The 17,035-nt window shown below is 47.2% G+C and overlaps 1 protein-coding gene across 1 annotated transcript in view; it reads right to left on the minus strand.

The window, feature by feature from the left end:
- SFXN5 (sideroflexin 5) overlaps positions 1 to 17,035 on the minus strand; it is a 104,857-nt gene that overhangs the window by 50,342 nt on the left and 37,480 nt on the right. The window contains exons 4-9 of the mRNA XM_032686417.1: positions 15,675 to 15,701; positions 14,202 to 14,256; positions 12,166 to 12,191; positions 7,441 to 7,494; positions 5,615 to 5,671; positions 4,716 to 4,781 (exon numbers count right to left, since the gene is read on the minus strand). Coding sequence (XP_032542308.1) covers positions 4,716 to 4,781; positions 5,615 to 5,671; positions 7,441 to 7,494; positions 12,166 to 12,191; positions 14,202 to 14,256; positions 15,675 to 15,701 — 285 coding nt within the window. The remainder of the gene's footprint in view (positions 1 to 4,715; positions 4,782 to 5,614; positions 5,672 to 7,440; positions 7,495 to 12,165; positions 12,192 to 14,201; positions 14,257 to 15,674; positions 15,702 to 17,035) is intronic.

Genomic DNA, 17,035 nt, shown 5'->3' on the forward strand with positions numbered 1-17,035 from the left:
AGGGTACGTGGAGTGGACAACAGATGGACAAGGAGGTGACACCTGAGCACGGAGCTGAGCGACAACATACGGGGAGATGTGGAAACGCGGCCAAACGGGGCTGGCAGGAGAGAGGAGACCCCTCAGAGAGCTGGCACAAGGTCTCCAGTATCACAAGGAGCAAGGTTTGGAGCTGCTTTTGGCAGAAGTTGAAGCCACGATCGTGGAAATGGAAAAACTGAGGGATAAAGGTCTGATTTCAAGACGACAGCAATGACGGCGCCGCTGTGAGATGCTGTGAGGAACCCAAGGACTCATCCCCATGGGCTCCAGGTGAGGTAACCCCTGGGTTAACACCCCTAATCACCAATTTGAAGGTCTGAGCACCAGTGGCAACCCAGAGACCAGAGAGTGGCTGCTCACAGCCCTTGTCTGATTTAATTTTCAATCGTTTCATGGCAGCCCCAAGAATCCCTTCTGACCTCAAACTGAGGTTTGAGTCTGATGTCATAGCACTGAAGAGCTGAGTCAGAACCAAAAGGGATCAGCAATGACACAGAAAATGGAGTTTGGATCTGAAAGCAAGAATCAGAGAACCCTAAAATGGTTTGGGTTGGAAGGAACCTCAAAGCCCATCTCACTCCACCCCCCTGCCCTGGGCAGGGACACCTTCCACTAGACCAGTTTGCTCCAAGCCTGGCCTTGAACACTTCCAGGGATGGGGAAGCCACAACTTCCCTGAGCTAAAGAAACCTATTTTTATATATATAAATAATAAAAATAATTATACATATAAAATTATAATATATAAAAAAGCAATCATTACCAATAAAATTGGCTTTGTGTAGCTTTTTTAACCTTTTAAAAGTGGGAAAAAATAGCAGAGTAAGAGTGTGTGTGTGTGTGTCTGTGTGTCTGTGTGTGAGCTGGAAAGAGTTTCTGCCTAATTACAAACCCTCTGATCTGTACAGCTCTTGGCACTGGAATATTTGGGGAATAGAAAAAAAAAAATCCCAAACATTTAAAACACGCTTGGTCTTTCTCAAGTCTTTTTACTCCTCTCTGCCTTTGTTTGCCTCGTTTAGGAAAACCAGCTGGTATTAATTAAGCTTCATACACCACCATCAGGAACAGCAGCCAGATCTGAGAAAATAGAGCCTAATCACAGGAATCCACTCGATTGTTTGGGAAAAAAAAAATAACAATTATCGCTCAGAACAGCGGTGAAACAGGAGCGATCAAAGGAAAAGGCAGGAAAGAGGCTGGTTTATAGAAAATGGGATAAAAATAAACTATGATCATAGAAAGAGAAATTTTAGAGGGTGTCCAGAGAAGCTGTGGCTGGTCCATCTCTGGAAGAGTCCAAGGCCTGGTTGGATGGGGCTTGGAGCAACCTGGGCTAGTGGAAGGTGTCCCTGCCCATGGCAGGGGGTTGGAATTGGATGATCTTTGGGATCTCTTCCAACCCAAACATCTTTTCCAGCCTTACTTCAAGTGATTCCCTTCACCCGAGAAGAAATAAAATCCTGGACCCCGGCAGAGCTTTCCTTGCACGAAGCTCTGTGTGAATCAGGTGGGGATGGGAGTAGGTGGAAAGAAAAGGGAATATTGGGGGGGAAATATTGAAAAATATCAAATGAAAGAATATTGATTCCTCCCCAAACTCATCCCAAAAGGCTGGAAATCAGGAGTTGTGGATGCAGCACTGGATCTGAGGGAGGAGAATCGCCCCTTTCTGACAGGGATTCCTCTCTGTCTAAAATAGGAGGAAAATCAGGTTGTTTCCAAAGATTTCCTAAGACTTCTCCAACTGCGAGACACACAAAGTCAAACTCTGGTCTCTGAACAAGCGATTTGCTCGTCCCTCCTGTAAAAGACAGGGAGGATGAGGATCAGGGGAAGCACAATCCCAGGTCAGCTGCTCTGTCCCTTCCCGAGCCTTCTCCCGCGTCGTTTGCCAACTGCAAACGTGGAAGGGGCTCACTTTAATTAATCCTGGCTCTCCACAGCCCACGGGAGGCTCACACTGGGAGCTGATTTGTTGCTAACTGACAGCAGAGACCGGTTAATGAGGGCTGAGTACACCAGGTAATGAACCCTCAGGGCTGTTTATTATTTGTCGTCGTCGTTTACAAGAAACCCAAACTCGGCTCTCAAGGAGTCGCCGGTTATTAATCCAGGTATTTACAACATTAAAAAATCCCTCCCTGCTCTGCAGGGTTTTCTCCACGTTGGGAATGCAGCAGGGAATAAGTGCTGTCAGGGATGAGGAGGACACAAGTTATTCCACAGTAACACAGGCAGTGGGAGAGTCCCCAAAGGCTCGGCTACGGGGACATCAGCGCACAGAGACTTCATTGTCACACACCCCACGTGCCACAGCCTGCTCCACCTGGATCTTCTGCCAACATCAGGAAGGAGAAAGCACCTGTGGAGGCTGCTCCACGTGGAAGAAGTCCTTCTTCCAACATCAGGAAGAAGAACAACCCATGAAGGCTTTTGCCCTTCTCCACCCCCCCCAGCTACATCCACGGATCTGTGGAAAGCTCCTGCCCCCCTGGAACAATATTCTGACCCTCAGAGCACCACAGCTATTCCAGAGCTCTTCACACTCACCAAGGGAATCCCAGTGGATGCGGTGGCACCATGGTGGCACTTGCAAGAAGGTAGAAACACCCTCTGGCAGGAGGATTTCCCCTTGCATGAGGCTGAAATGCTGCAATTTTATCATCTACAAGTCCCAGGGGAGCTTTTCACTCTCTGCTTTCTACACAAGTATTTCTCACAGCACCACTGATGGTCCCTCCTGCACTTTGAACGTGTTGTTCTGCTTCAACTTCTTTGCAGGATCTGAGTCAGCCTTGGAGGAACCAAAGATTTCCAAGACCTGCACCAGCTGTCCCAACACGGACACCTCTCAGTGGTTTCCTTACCAAAGCTCCTCAGGGTGCCAAAACTCTGCCAACACGACTCCTCCAGGTCTCCTGCCCCTCTAATCTGCCCCTGTTGCTGAAATGGAGAGGAGCATTAATGCCAACAATGTGGAATTTTCATCCCTGGAGCCGTGCTGGGGGTCGGGAGGCAGGTTGTGAGTGGCAGCAGCACGTCAAGCCGGAGAATTTCGCTTTAGTAATTCACAGGGTGGGAAAAGGCTGAACTAAGGACTGAGGAGGACACTCAAGGTCTCCCATGGAAGCTGTGGATGGAAAACACAGCGCTGAGGTTGGTGGGATGGGGATTTGGATTATACTTCAGCTGGAAAAGCGTGGATTGGCGTGGGAACAGCTCCTTGGGGTTATGAAGTGTGGGAGCTCACACCGATGCCAGGCTGGGCTGTGCAGGGTTAATTCTGCAGTGAAGGGGTAACAGGGGGGATACAGAGCAGGCCAAGCCAGAAACACTGAAAACTATCCAGCAGATGTGTATCCAGTCAAATGGACAGTTCCCCCTCAAAACCTCAAGGCACTTCAACAACTCTACGCCCTTTGCAAAGTTGTCTGGTAGCTGTGCAAGAAGCAAAATCAAACTTTCTGTGGCTTAAGAAAAAAATCTTGGCCAGGGGGAAAAAGTATCATTTTTTGGTATTTGCTGTGGGATCCTTAATGTTCCAGCAGGAAAGGTACAACCTTTTACTTCAGAGGCTTATTTGAAAACCCGATATAAGAAATAACTTCCGTGAATTGCTCCTGAGAAATGTCCCTGTCCCTTTGGGAATGAGCTGACCCTGCTACCAATGTCCCCTTGTGCTATTAGGAAATAGGAGTGTTAAAAGTCAAGAGACAATGATTTTAGTGATGTTGAAAGCTCCTCTCCTACAGGTTACTTCAGATATGACTTTAGAGGAGGCCACGGAGCTGCTGCCAGGGCTGGAGCCCCCCTGCTCTGGAGCCAGGTTGGGAGAACTGGGGGGGTTCCCCTGGAGAAGAGAAGGCTCCAGGGAGAGCTGAGAGCCCCTGGCAGGGCCTAAAGGGGCTCCAGGAGAGCTGGAGAGGGACTGGGGACAAGGCATGGAGGGACAGGACACAGGGAATAGCTTCCCAGTGCCAGAGGGCAGGGCTAGATGTGATATTGGGAAGGAATTCCTGGCTGTGAGGGTGGGGAGGCCCTGTCCCAGGTTGGGCAGAGCAGCTGTGGCTGCCCCTGGATCCCTGGAAATGTACAAGGCCAGGTTGGAGCAACCTGGTCTATTTGAAGGTGTCCCTGCCCATGGTAGGGGGTGAGACTGGATGATCTTTAAGGTCCCTTCCAACTCAAACCATCCCATGATTCCATAATAAGATCTGAGCACCGTTTCCAGCTTGAAAAATGTCCACAGGCGAAAGATGCAATTCCAAGCACTGTGGATCGAGGTGCCAACCCACCAGGAGAACATCTCCAGAGTCCTGCCTCTCTTCAGCACCTCAGCTGCCACACCATCACCCTGCAGCCTCAAAGTGTCCATTTTCATTTGGAACAGGTAAATTCACCCCCAGTTAATGGATAATTTGACAATTTGAGTTCACGGAGCAGCAAAGCCACGGCGCAGGGAGTTCTGGAAGCACTTAGAAGTCTCCCTCCGGGGAAAAGCTTTGGCATGCATGGACAGACACACCTCAGGGTTACAATATTTCTGGTTGTGAGGGCCGAATTCTGTCAATTAAAAGGCAAAAACATGCTTGGCAACCCAAACAAGCCTCTCCAAAGCACCGCGGCGCCGCCGCAAGTCACGAAATAAAGAGATATAAAGCGTTACCCACTGCTATTGAGACAGCACTTATGACAGCTCCCAAGTAGCCCTGGATGAACTTGGATGTCGGAGAAGGCTTTGGAAAGAAAAAACAAAACATATTTTCAGTAAACAAACTTCTGGTTATTAAAACGCAACCAAGTTTTTTGGTTCTTTTTTTTTTTTTTGGTTTGTTTGTTTGTTCTGGTTTTATTTGTTTCAAAGCACAGACAGGTTGAATTTTGTCATATTGTTCTGCGACACACGGTCTGTCAGCAAGCAGAGAGGCAAGAGCGAGGGAAACCGTGGCCTCATGAGCGAGGTTAAAGGGAATGGAAAATTAATTGGCATCAGAAAATCGTAATAATAGCAGCTCAAAGGGAGGACGGGAATGAAATTCAGCAAATGGTACCAAATTAGCATTTTTACCCTCTAGTGCTGAACCCCAAACTCGCCACATTAAATATTTTGTCTCTGAAATGTTATCTCGATGAGCTGGACGGTTTCCAGCTCGGCTTCCCACATCCTGACACGGGATGAATGAAGGCTAAGGGAGAAGGAGGAGAGCGGGAGCAGCCCCGCCCCTTCCCGGCAGCGCAGACGAAGCCCCGGGGAGCCGGCAGCGTGCTCGGGGAGACACCTCGTCCCGTCCCAAAAACCCCCGACACCGCTTTGCTCTGCGCTCATTTGCGTGCCAATTAAACCATCCCACCCCAGCCTGAACCACGACCTGGCTGAGCTCGGGCGCGCCTCGAGCGACGCGCCGAGACCCTCGTGCCGCTTCCAGCCGAGGGGTTAAACTGGGAGCCTACACAGGAGAATGGCCAAGCTATAAATTCCTCACGGAGTTTCCATTAGCAGGGAAGAGACAGGGCTTCTGCTGCCGTGTCAAAACAGCCCTGACGCGCCACATATGTTGGGTCTCCTCACCTTTGTCGCGTTGCGGTTTGCATAGTTGACGCAGGCGTTGTGGCTCTGATTCAACCACTAGAGAGGGAACAAGGAGAGGCAGGCATCAGCAGGACTTCAGGAAAATGAATGGATCTTCTACAAATGTGGGAGATCTAGGGGGAAAATTCACCTCCCTGGTGCCTCGTCCCGAAGGTTTGGGGATGGTCTGCGTGTGGTTTAATGGCCTTCAAAGTGAGGGGCAGGAATCTCTCAGTGCCCAGGGGGCAGCTCTGCTCCCCTGGGAGCTTGATGTGCAACTCCTCTCCTGGCCCAGTCCACCTCCAGTGACACCTCAGTGCTATTGATTTTTATTTTCACGGAATCACAGAATCGTTTGGGTTGGAAAAGAACCTCTGGGATCATCGAATCCAATCTGTGACCTGTCACCACCTTGTCACACAGCCCAGAGCACTGAGTGCCACGTCCAGTTGTTCCTTGGACACCTCCAGGGATGGGGATTCCACCACCTCCCCGGGCAGCCCATTCCAATGTCTAATTGCCCTTCCTGTGAAGAAATTCTTCCTGATGCCCAAGCATCAAATCCATCCTGCTGTTAGGATGTAGCAGGAAGCCCAGCAGCCGTTTCATCAGTCACTTATTGAGCTCCAAGTTTCTCACACAGAGGGTCATGGGAGGCTTCAGCTGAGGAACAGGAGATGAGCAGATGTACCAGCTTATTGATACAGATGGCATTAAAGTGGCACTGGAACAGAGAAGCTGTGGCTGTCCCTGGATCCCTGGAATTGTCCAAGGCCAGGTTGGATGGGGCTTGGAGCAACCTGGGCTAGTGGAAGGTGTCCCTGTCCATGGCAGGGGGGTGGAATGAGATGGTCTTTGAGGTCCCTTCCAACCCAAACCATCCTGTGATTCCAACACAGATGCCTAAAAACAGGTGGGGGGAGCTGCCTGCAAAAACCTGGACAAGTCAGGATGTCTCCAGCCACTCTCCCACTCCCAGCAGGTGAAGCCACCAGGCACAACCTTCAGCTAAACCCACCAGACCACAAGTTATTGGCACATTCCAACAGATTCTCAGCTCTGCCATGCTTTTAACACAACCAGGCAGATCCCACTCTGCTTTGATGTTCCTCAACTGCATAATTCCCTACCACCACTTACACTGCAGACAATAAAAAGACATTCACCACTGAAAATAAGGCTGAAAATAACTTGTTCCTTCGTCTCAGTGAGTGCTGAAATCGCACTGAAGTGGCGTGTTTACTATGGATATAACTCATTCACGTGCACACCTCCTCCCCTTACTCCTAATTCCCAGAATTTTAGTGGGAAATTACACCAACACCTCCCTACACACAGACTATTTTTCTCCCAAAGCTCCTGTAGCAAACTGAGAAGCAGAGGTCCTTGGCTTTGCAATGCACAGCTACTCCCAAAATTCCTGGGAATGAGGCCTCCTATCATCCCTAGCCCTGCACTTCCAAGGGGAATTCACCAGGGAAGATCCAAACTACATGACAGGGTGCCCACAAATCAGCAGACGTGTCAAAATTTTCTTTCTGTTTACATTTACACCTGTACAAAATGGGTTCAAAAAGCTGATTATGAAATTTTGGACCATTTTACCACTTCCTTTGTGATGGCAAAAGTAGCTGTGGGATAAAACGGACCCATATATTGGTTTATAGTCCCTTCCAGACCTACCAAACCCTTCCCTAATTATATCCAGCCACATCCTCTCCCTAAACCACGACCAGAGCAGAACGGCCACGTGCATCAGTTTGTCCTCCAGGCAAAATTCCACTTTCCTCTCCCCCACATTCCCCACCCACCCCAGCAGGTGCTACCTGCCAAAACACAGTGGATGCCAGCGTCTGGTTGGGCAAGAGGAGACCAACAACCTGCAAGAGAAGAGATTTTCCCATCAGTAAATGCTCTTTTGCTTTGCTCTCAGGGCTCTTCCAGGCATGCAAACAGCCAAGCTTATTTCTAAGCTTGAATAAATCATCCTCATCTGTGCCTTTATTTAATTTTAGTTATTGAACTTCCCATCAGCCTCTTGCCTCTCAGTTTTCCAGCGGTGAAACCGGGTGACGTAGCTGCCCGTGAAAGCTTTGCATCTTTAATTACTGCTTGTCATACACCTTGAAAATACTCTGGCAGCAAAGATCAGGTCATTAAAACACGATCAATTCCCTAATCCAGGTATTTCTGGAGGAAAACACAAACGTTGCCTGAAGGCAAGAGTTCAAAGTTGTCACTACTGGCAGCGAACGGGGAGGGGGGTTTCCCATTTTCCTTTGGCACATTCCCTGTTAGAAGCACAGGAAAGAAATCCCATTTGAACATCTGAGGACAGGAATGCCACCTGGAAGCACATGTGCTCCTGTTTGGGAGCCTGGATTTTGTTTTAAGAGCCTTGTTGATGTGTCATACCCTCAGCTGTGAAAACTCCTGCCTGGGTTACGAGCCCGGGGTGACGATCATCGGCTCCCAGAGGCTTCCAGTAGCTTGTCCCAGCACATCTGGCCAGATGTTCCCGGCTGCTGCCTGAACTGAGATGCCACAGGCTTTGCCAGGTCACCCATCTGAGGTCACACAAGTGTATTTTTCCTGTACAAGTCCTGAGAACGTCCTTGGGATGTGTCTCACTCCACCACATGGACACAACCTCTGCAATCCTCTAAAGACCCATCTCTGACACACAAACTGCCTTGTTTTATGGCACTTTTTCCTGTTTTATGGCATTTCCCCCTGCTCTATAGGCATTTTTTTTCCTATTCTATGGCAATTTTTCCTTTCAGAGTATGAGAAGTCGAAGGAGAGGAAAGGGGTGCAAAGCAAGGGGACTCCCAATGATAAACCCAACAAACAAGGACAGGATGAGTTCTTGGGTAAGGGACAGGTAAGATGAGCTACTTCCTAACACCACTGTCATTTTATCCCCTCCTGTGCCTTAAATGCCTGCTGTTTTTTGAAGAAGACTGTTGCAAAATCACCAGGAGGATAAAGACTGAGCAACTCCTTTTAAATCCAAACACATTTATTTTCAGGACACTCACGTCTCCCGAGGCGTCTGGGCAAGAAGGCTGTGAGCTCATCCCCACCCTCAGACCATCTTCTCCACCGTTTCCCTTTCACTCTATTCCTTAAAAAAAAAAAAAAAAAACCAACACAAAAAACCCTGCAAGAAAAACTTCCCCGCCGGAGCCCTGAGAGAGCAAGGCTGAGCTGGAGCCACCTCGGCACATCTGCAGCAGCATCAGTTGAAGAGGAGGCAACTTCAACCCCTCCGGGAGGGAGAAATACCAGCGAACAAAAGGGTAGCGGGGTTGGGCGGCCTGATTTCGTTCGCATCTCTCCTTTCTCCTCCTCCTCCTCCTCCTCCTCCTCCTCCAGCTTTTCCTCCTACAGCCTTTGGTGAAGTTGCAGCTACTTTTTTGTGCGCTGGCCGGGCGCCAGCCTGTGTGAGTTACGCTAATTTACCGCTTCCATTCAGCGGCCAGAGCTCGTCATTAATTACTCCGTCGCCGCTCGCAGCCAAGCGAATTCAACAGGCGAGGAACCTCCTCAACCCCGGGAGTGACTTTCCCCCTAAAGCCAGCGGGATAATGAGGCTCCGGAGGAGCGGGAAGACGGCAGGCAGGGACTCACATTGTCAAGCTGAAGGCTGAGAGCCGAGGGGGGGGGGTAGGAAGGGGAAAAAAAATAAAAATAAAAATAAAAAAAAAATACGGGGAGGAAAATAAATAAATAAATAAAAAAAGAGCACCCAAAATCTGTATGACTGAAAGAGGCACGTTTAAATGCAAACTCTCCATATGTGCAAGAGTCTGTCAAGAAATGTACAATTTCACTTTTAATTACTGTCAGGGGAAAAAATAACTAAGAAGGAAAACAAAATACATGGGAGAAAAAAAAAAGAAAGAAAGGTTCTAAACACTAGAGAAGTATCAGCGACGAAATTTAATTGGTGATCAGGTGTGAATGTCCCTTTATGGCCCCAAAGCCAGGGCCAAAGCCACTGCTTGGACATCTGTCAGCTCTGAGCAGCCCAAGCTCTTCTATTCCAAACCCCAAATCCAAGAGTCATCTCACCCCTAAATTAACCTGGGTCTTCAAGGGCACCTTAAAACCTCATCAAGACCCTCCCAGTTTTTAAATGGATGGGGAAAATAAGGGAGCTGAAAGCTGTGAGTGGCAGCTGAGCACAGCTGGGGCGTCTGCTCCGTCTTCACCGCCCGGGTTTGAGGCTGAATTTCCTAAACCCGGAGAAATCTTCCTCCCCTCGGAGGAGGAAACACAAACCCAGGGTAAAAGGCTGGGTAAAAGGCAGCCCAGCAGCTGCTTTACACCTCTCACCCCTCCAGCACAGGGAGGTAATTCCAGTGGCTGGATTTGCTCCCTCCCGGGCTGAAAATGGGCAAAATGGGTAAAGCCAAACTCTCCCTGCATTTACATCCCATCCCGCCCAAGCTCCGCCACCACAAGTGATCCCGGGGTCAATCCCTGAACCTGGCACAGAAAGGATGGAGGCTGAAGGGAAAAGCAAACAGTTGTAACCGAGGGAAGAGCAAACAGGATTTGGATGTGTCAGGGGAGACGCCGCCGGGGCCAGAAAAGAAACGATTATTTTAACAAGCCCTTAATCTCTTTCACAATGAGCTCAACCAGACTGAATTATTTTGCATCGGCTACCGGGGGGGGGGGGGGAGGGAGGAAAAATAACCCCCTCCCTGGGCACAGCCAGCAGAGTGTATTGACTGATGGGCCCTAAACCTGCTCATACACACCCAAAGCACGTCTCCATGGGGGGGGTTCGTTGACCCCCAACACCAGCAGGGCTCTGCGGGCAAGGACGGCCAGGCTGGCTCAGCCCGAGCCCAGCACAGCCTCTCTTGAGGAAATCCCATCCCCCCCTATGTGAAATACAAGACTCAAACTGTTTTTATGCCGGAGCAGGCTGCCAATTTTGTCACTAAATTTCACAGATCGATTGGCATAAATGTTACATTTTAATTTTAACATTTGAAACGTTTGGGGTTTTTTTTTTTTCCTTCTTCTTCTTCTTCTTTTTTTTTTTTTTTTTTTTTTTTTTAAATGACAAGAGGTTCCAGTTTATCCTTTTCAGATAGTGAAATTGGGCTCATCTGACAGCTCTCGGCTCCTCTGACAGCTCTGGATTTGGGCCGATTTCATTGTCAATTTGATCGTTAACTCATTTTTGTTTAACCTTTTCTTTTAAAATGCCCCACACAAAGTTGCCACCAAACCTTTAGGCACCACAACAAATAGCAACAGCCACCACGGTCCCTGTTTTTAGGACTTCCAACCTTGTCAACACTCTTTGGGAAGAGGTTGTTACCTTTAACCAAGTCTAAGCCATGGTCCACTGGGTCTAAGAAGATTAAATTTAGTGTATTTTCCCCTTTGAACCATTTTAATGTGTGATCGAAAAAGCTGAACCACGAGCTGGTGGCTTTGAGGATCAACCACCTCCTGACACCAAATTTTGGGGCAAAACTCTGAGCCTCAGTTTCCCCATTCCCACAAAAACGGGGTTGATGAACCGTTCCTGTTCCCGAAGACGAGCTGAGGTTTCAGCAGGAGGAAAACAGGCAGAATTATCTCCCTTCTGGTTTTTGCTATCGAGAGCACCCGAAGGCTTACAAATCTCACAGTAACAAGTACAAACTCCCAACACCCTCAGGAATAACCCCAGGAAAACGCTCGGTGACTTAATTAATCAAGAGGAGAGCGCACGACGCCGGCCCCGCCGCGCCGGAGCTCGTCACGTTTGGGAAGAGACTTGTAAATCATGTAAATGTGAAATAAAAGTGTCCAAAGCTGAAAGCTGAGAGTTGCAGAAGTTGCATTTTGCAGGCGATGAGCTCAGCTTGGTCTTCCCTTTCCAAGAGGGAAAGATGAAGACGCTGGAGGAGGTTGGGGGAACGATGTTGAACAGATCAAGAACCTCAAGCAGAGGTTGGGTTAAGAGATAAATAACCTGATACAGAATAGATAAATAACCTTAAAATATTAATAGATAAAGAGCCTCAAGCAGAGGTTGGGTTAAGAGATATATAACCTCATATATAATAGAAAAATAATCTCAATATATTAATAGATAAAGAATATCAAGCAGAGGTTGGGTTAATAGATAAATAACCTCATACATAATAGAAAAATAATCTCAATGTATTAAAAGATAAAGAATCTGAAGCAGAGGTTGGGTTAAGAGATAAATAATCTCATATATAATAGATAAATAACCTTCATACATTAATAGATAAATAACCTCATAATAGATAAACAACCTCAAGCAGAGGTTGGGTTAATAGATAAATAATCTCACATAGAATGGATAGATAAAATCAATATATTAATAGATACAGAACCTCAACCAGAGGGTGGGTTTTACATGATTAAACCCTTGTTAACATTAAGTGGGAAAGGTGGGAATCCTGTGGGAACATTTCACGAGGTGAGAAGGTGGAATGTGGAGAATTGTGCTAAAAAATGCATTTCTTGGTGCTCACAAACAAAGTGGGGAGAGATGTTAAAATACTCACGATGGGTGTTCCAAAGGGAATGTAACCTATTAAGGAAAAAGAGGTTTAATGAGTTTTAATATGTGATTTTGGGATGCAAAAAAATCCCACCTAAGACATATATATTTATACCAGTTTAGGGAAGAAGCCATGAGCTGCTCTCACTTCACCACCTCCACCCCACCACGGGGACATCTTGGACCTACAACAACTGGGAGCATCCTCCTGATCTGTGTCCCATCTCCTTCCCATCCTTTATTTGCTTTTCTCAGGTTCTAAGAGCTTCCCTAAAACTCCAGCCATGTAGATGGAAAAGCTGACTCCAGCAAACCCAGTCTGGGCCTGTTGGAACTTGAGATGGTGTCATGTTGTTGAGCTGGACTAGGCAGCCCCACCTCCCATCAGCAGAGCACAGGGATGGGAGCTCAGAGCAGGACCTGCTCCATTGGCACCTGGAGGAGCTGGATCCTGCCCTGGTGGCGCTGACTGAGCTGACCCAGTGGATTCCTGCCATGGAAAGGGGGAGATCCTGCCCCCCTTCCCAGGCTCAGGCAATCTGTTCCCTCCCTCGTGCCAGCTCTGTTGCTCATCAGACCCTCCCACAACCTCCCCCGACCCAGCTGAAAACTCTCCAACTCCCTGTGTCCCTTCCTTTCCTGTTGAGCCTGGTCCCAGCAGGAATAGCATCCTGAAGATGCTCATGAAGCCATCTAAGAAGCCTCAGAGCTCATTCCAGGTAAGGAGCAAGACCATGACACCCTAAAGGGGACCTCCCTCTTTCACCATCTGCTTTATCCACCATTTCTGCTTTATCCACCTCTCCACTGGTGGTGAGGTGAACAAGGATGGGGGTATAAGCTGAAGAGGGCGTATTTTCATCATAGAGGAGAGAGGGACTATTTTAATCCCAGGTGGAGGTTAGAGCTCTCTAATACAGAGACAAGTCTTTACCCCAAATCTTACTGAGCGCCACGAAAATCAAACATTCCTTCACATTTTTCCCCCGCTAAGTCTGCCAATTTCTGTGCTAATTATAATTCATCTCTCTGACTTCCACTAGAAGGTCTCAGAGCATTTTTCCAATATTACTGAATTAAACCAACATGGATCCAAGGAAAGGGCTGAGACCTGAGAGGAAGAGAAACTAGAAAGACAAACACGGAGCAAGGCGGCAAAGCGGTGGGTCCTGGAGTCTCTCCTCTCCACCCTCAACATCATCCTTCTTCAAGGAACTGGAGGACAAAACCCACCAACCCTGGGATTTTTTTTTTCCCCTGTGCCCAGGATTCAGGAGAAGATGCTCCACCAAAAAATATGGGAAAAGTTCTGTTTATTTAAATAGATCCGTCGGGAAGGGACGGATTCACAGCTGTGTTCAACCCACAGCAGAGGCAGCTGTGGATTTGGGAATGGCAGCCCAGTTAAGCCATGGAGAAGTTGATCCTCCCTGGAATTCCAGTGCTATGGCTATTAGGTACCATCACACGTGGAAAAAGAGGGCTCATCCCATGTATGTAACATCATATATGTTGGGCATGAGGTTTTGGCATTTCCTACAAAATTAAAATGCCCTAAATAGAGACAGATGCCTCAAAAATGCTGGAAAAGGCACTGCCTTGAGTCCATGTGAGAACAGGAATTTCCTCTCTCCTTCATGAGGAAAGGAGGAAATGTTAAGGAAATAAGGAAAGGAGAGGGAAGGACAAGAAAGGGAGTAAGGGAAAGTTCAGGAAAGTTCAGGAAAGTTCAGGAAAGTTCAGGAAAGGAAAAAGGAAAGGAAAAAGGAAAGGAAAAAGGAAAGGAAAAAGGAAAGGAAAAAGGAAAGGAAAAAGGAAAGGAAAAAGGAAAGGAAAGGAAAAAGGAAAGGAAATTATTAAGCACTAGATCTCTCAGAGACAATTATCATCCTCATATTCCTTACTTGCAAAGGGATTTTGGTGTTGGAATTACTTTCTGATCTTGGTCTAAATGTTCCCAATATTCAGTTCAAAAAGAGGGAGAAAAAACCCCCATCATTTTGTACAAATTCCCAGTAAAATTAATGGCACAAACCATACCTGACATTCGGAAAGGCATGAAGATGGTCTCGTTTGTGTCGGGATGGATGATGGCCTGTAATAATTTAGCACAAATTAATCATTTAGAAGTAAATTATTTAACCTGAAATACAAAAAGTGGCTCTTTCTTGGGTCTATAATGTCCCCAAAGGCCACCCACAGCTGTACCTTAACCCCAGCAGGGGAAATGCAGATTTAGGGGGGGGAAAAGGAAAACTATTTTCTGGCCCTGCCTGTTTTCAGCATCTCCACTGAGGTGCAGATCAATGTCCTGGCTGAACCTCTGCCACAGGAAAAATGGGAAAAGCCCTCGGTGTGGCAGAGGGATGGGCAGGGCAGGGCAGGGCTGTTGGCTCAGGAGGGAATGAGGATATAAATCACTTTATTCTGAGGAACATCTTTACCATCTGCAGGTGTGGATTTGATCTGAGGAACATCTCCCACATCTCCAGGTGTGGATTCAGTCTGAGGAACATCTCCTACACCTGCAGGTGTGGATTCAGTCTGAGGAACATCTCCCACACCTGCAGGTGTAGATTCAGTCTGAGGAACATCTCCCACACCTGCAGGTGTAGATTCAGTCCAAGGAACATCTTTCTCATCTGCAGGTCTGGATTTAGTCTGAGGAACATGTTCCCCATCTGCAGGTCTGGATTCAGTCTGAGGAACATGTTCCACATCTCCAGGTGTGGATTCAGACTGAGGAACATCTCCCACACCTGCAGGTGTGGATTCAGCACAAGGAACATCTTTCCCATCTGCAGGTGTGGATTCAGTTTGAGTAACATCTCCCACATCTCCAGGTGTGGATTCAGTCTGAGGAACATCTCCCACGCCTGCAGGTGTTGTAGGAAGCCTGAAATGCTTCTCCAGGACAAGATGGGATAAAAACACACAGGTATGGCCCACTTTGGATGTCACCATAAGGGGCATCCAAATAAAATCACACACAGGATTCGGATTTGCCAGATAATCCGACCTTTGTGGGTATCCACAGCTCCTCAGCCAACTGAGGTGGCTCTGGACAGCCCAAATTCCATGGAAATCCTACATCTGGCTCATTTGACCCATTTTTTACCCAAATTTTCCAACGAGCCCAGGAGGCTGCACTGGCATTAAATGGCTGGGGATGAAAAATCAATTCCCAAAGGATCCAGGACTGCAGAGGAGGAAGGCACAGCCACGAGCCTTCCCAAAGAACTGTCAAACTATTTTCAAAAGACTGGAGACAAGAAATCTCTTGACTAGACAGGAAGGAGAAAATGAAGACATCAAAATATATAAATATATTTATAAAAAAAAAAAACCAACTCCGGCTCTTTGGTGGCAGAGTGTTCTCTGCATTTACATTTCCATGGCAAGGCAAAACAGCAACTGGCAAAGGGAATAACAGAGAAGAGGAAAAAGGGGAAAAGCTCAGGGAAAAGAGGGAAGAGTTGAAAATAATAAAGGAATATTAAAAAAGTGTATTACCTGTTTGATTTTTTGAGCTCCCCACAGCTAGAAAAATAAAAGAGAATATTAAATTAAAAAAAAAAAAATAAAGTGTCGTTTTATCCCAAACCCCAAAGATTCACCTTTTAGCTGCTGGAGTAAATGAATGCGAGGGATTGGTACGAAACACTCATTTTCTGCATCCTTGCAGGATGTATTTAAAGATCCCTTACACGCCCCGAGCTCCTCGAATCTGCGTGGACAGTGAGACCAGCAAGGCAGAGACAATGTTTTATTTGTATTGAATTATGTTGGTAAGAAAGAACAACAACAGCCAGACTTCACACCCTTGAGCTGAGCTTTACAAAATCGAAAATTCTCTGCCACACGTAGATCTCAAGGTAAATTTAGCACAGCCTCTCCTCGGATGAGCTTCCTGCGGAAATCGAGGCTTCCACGGAACAAAGGTGGAGCAATCCCTGCAGGGATCTCTTCAAATAAAAGCTGGGTTTAGAATAAACAGAATAAGCAGCGCTAGTTTTCATTTTTTTTGCAGGGAAAACGCACCGAAAAACGCTCGTGGAGAGGAAAAAAAAATAAAAATCTCATTTTAACTCTGCCTGTTGCTTCCTGACAGCGTCAAAATACTCAAATCCGGCTCAGATCACCGAGATAGATGAGCACCGAGGAAGAAACATCCTGCATGAGGTGCAGGTAGGGCTAATGAGGAGATCCACAACACCAAGAGATGCTCTGGAATACACATAAACCCACAGTTAATAAAGGCAGAGAGTTTTCTTCCAAGAATTACACCGAAATGCAAATTAAAACCTCCAAAATCAAATAAATGTTGGTGTATATGATTCCAGACACGGGTGAAAAGCCAGGGCTCTCAAATACCACAACAGATAATTCTAGAGATGGATGAAAAAACCAGAACTCCCATAAAATATCACACCAGATCATCAGTTTTGCTCTTAAAAACTGTTCTGTTCAGCTCAAGTCTGGCTTCATCTCCCCGGCACCGGCGGGTGTTCCACCTCTGTCTGACAGCCACCGTCTATTTTTGCTCTTCCCACAGGTACTTGGAGCTGCTAAAACCACCCTTTAACCTTCATTTATAGGAGAAAAACACAAAATCGCTGCGAGCCAGGAGCTGTTCCCTTGGCAAGGCACGTTTGCCAATCTTTTAACCACCCTCGTGGCTCTTTTACATCTTTCCAATTTGTCAACATCCTCTTGAGTCGAGGACGCCAGAAACCAGACAAATTATTCCAACAACAATTGTCCCGGAGCCAATCCAAGGGTAGGATAACCTGATGGGTTCTGCTCTTGCTGCTGATAAAAAGCTGAAGATGGTGATGGCTCTTTTTGGCTCGGGGAGCTCACGATTACCCACC

This window comes from Chiroxiphia lanceolata, chromosome 4 (assembly GCF_009829145.1).
Source record: "Chiroxiphia lanceolata isolate bChiLan1 chromosome 4, bChiLan1.pri, whole genome shotgun sequence".
In the NCBI taxonomy this organism is placed as follows: Eukaryota; Metazoa; Chordata; class Aves; order Passeriformes; family Pipridae; genus Chiroxiphia; species Chiroxiphia lanceolata.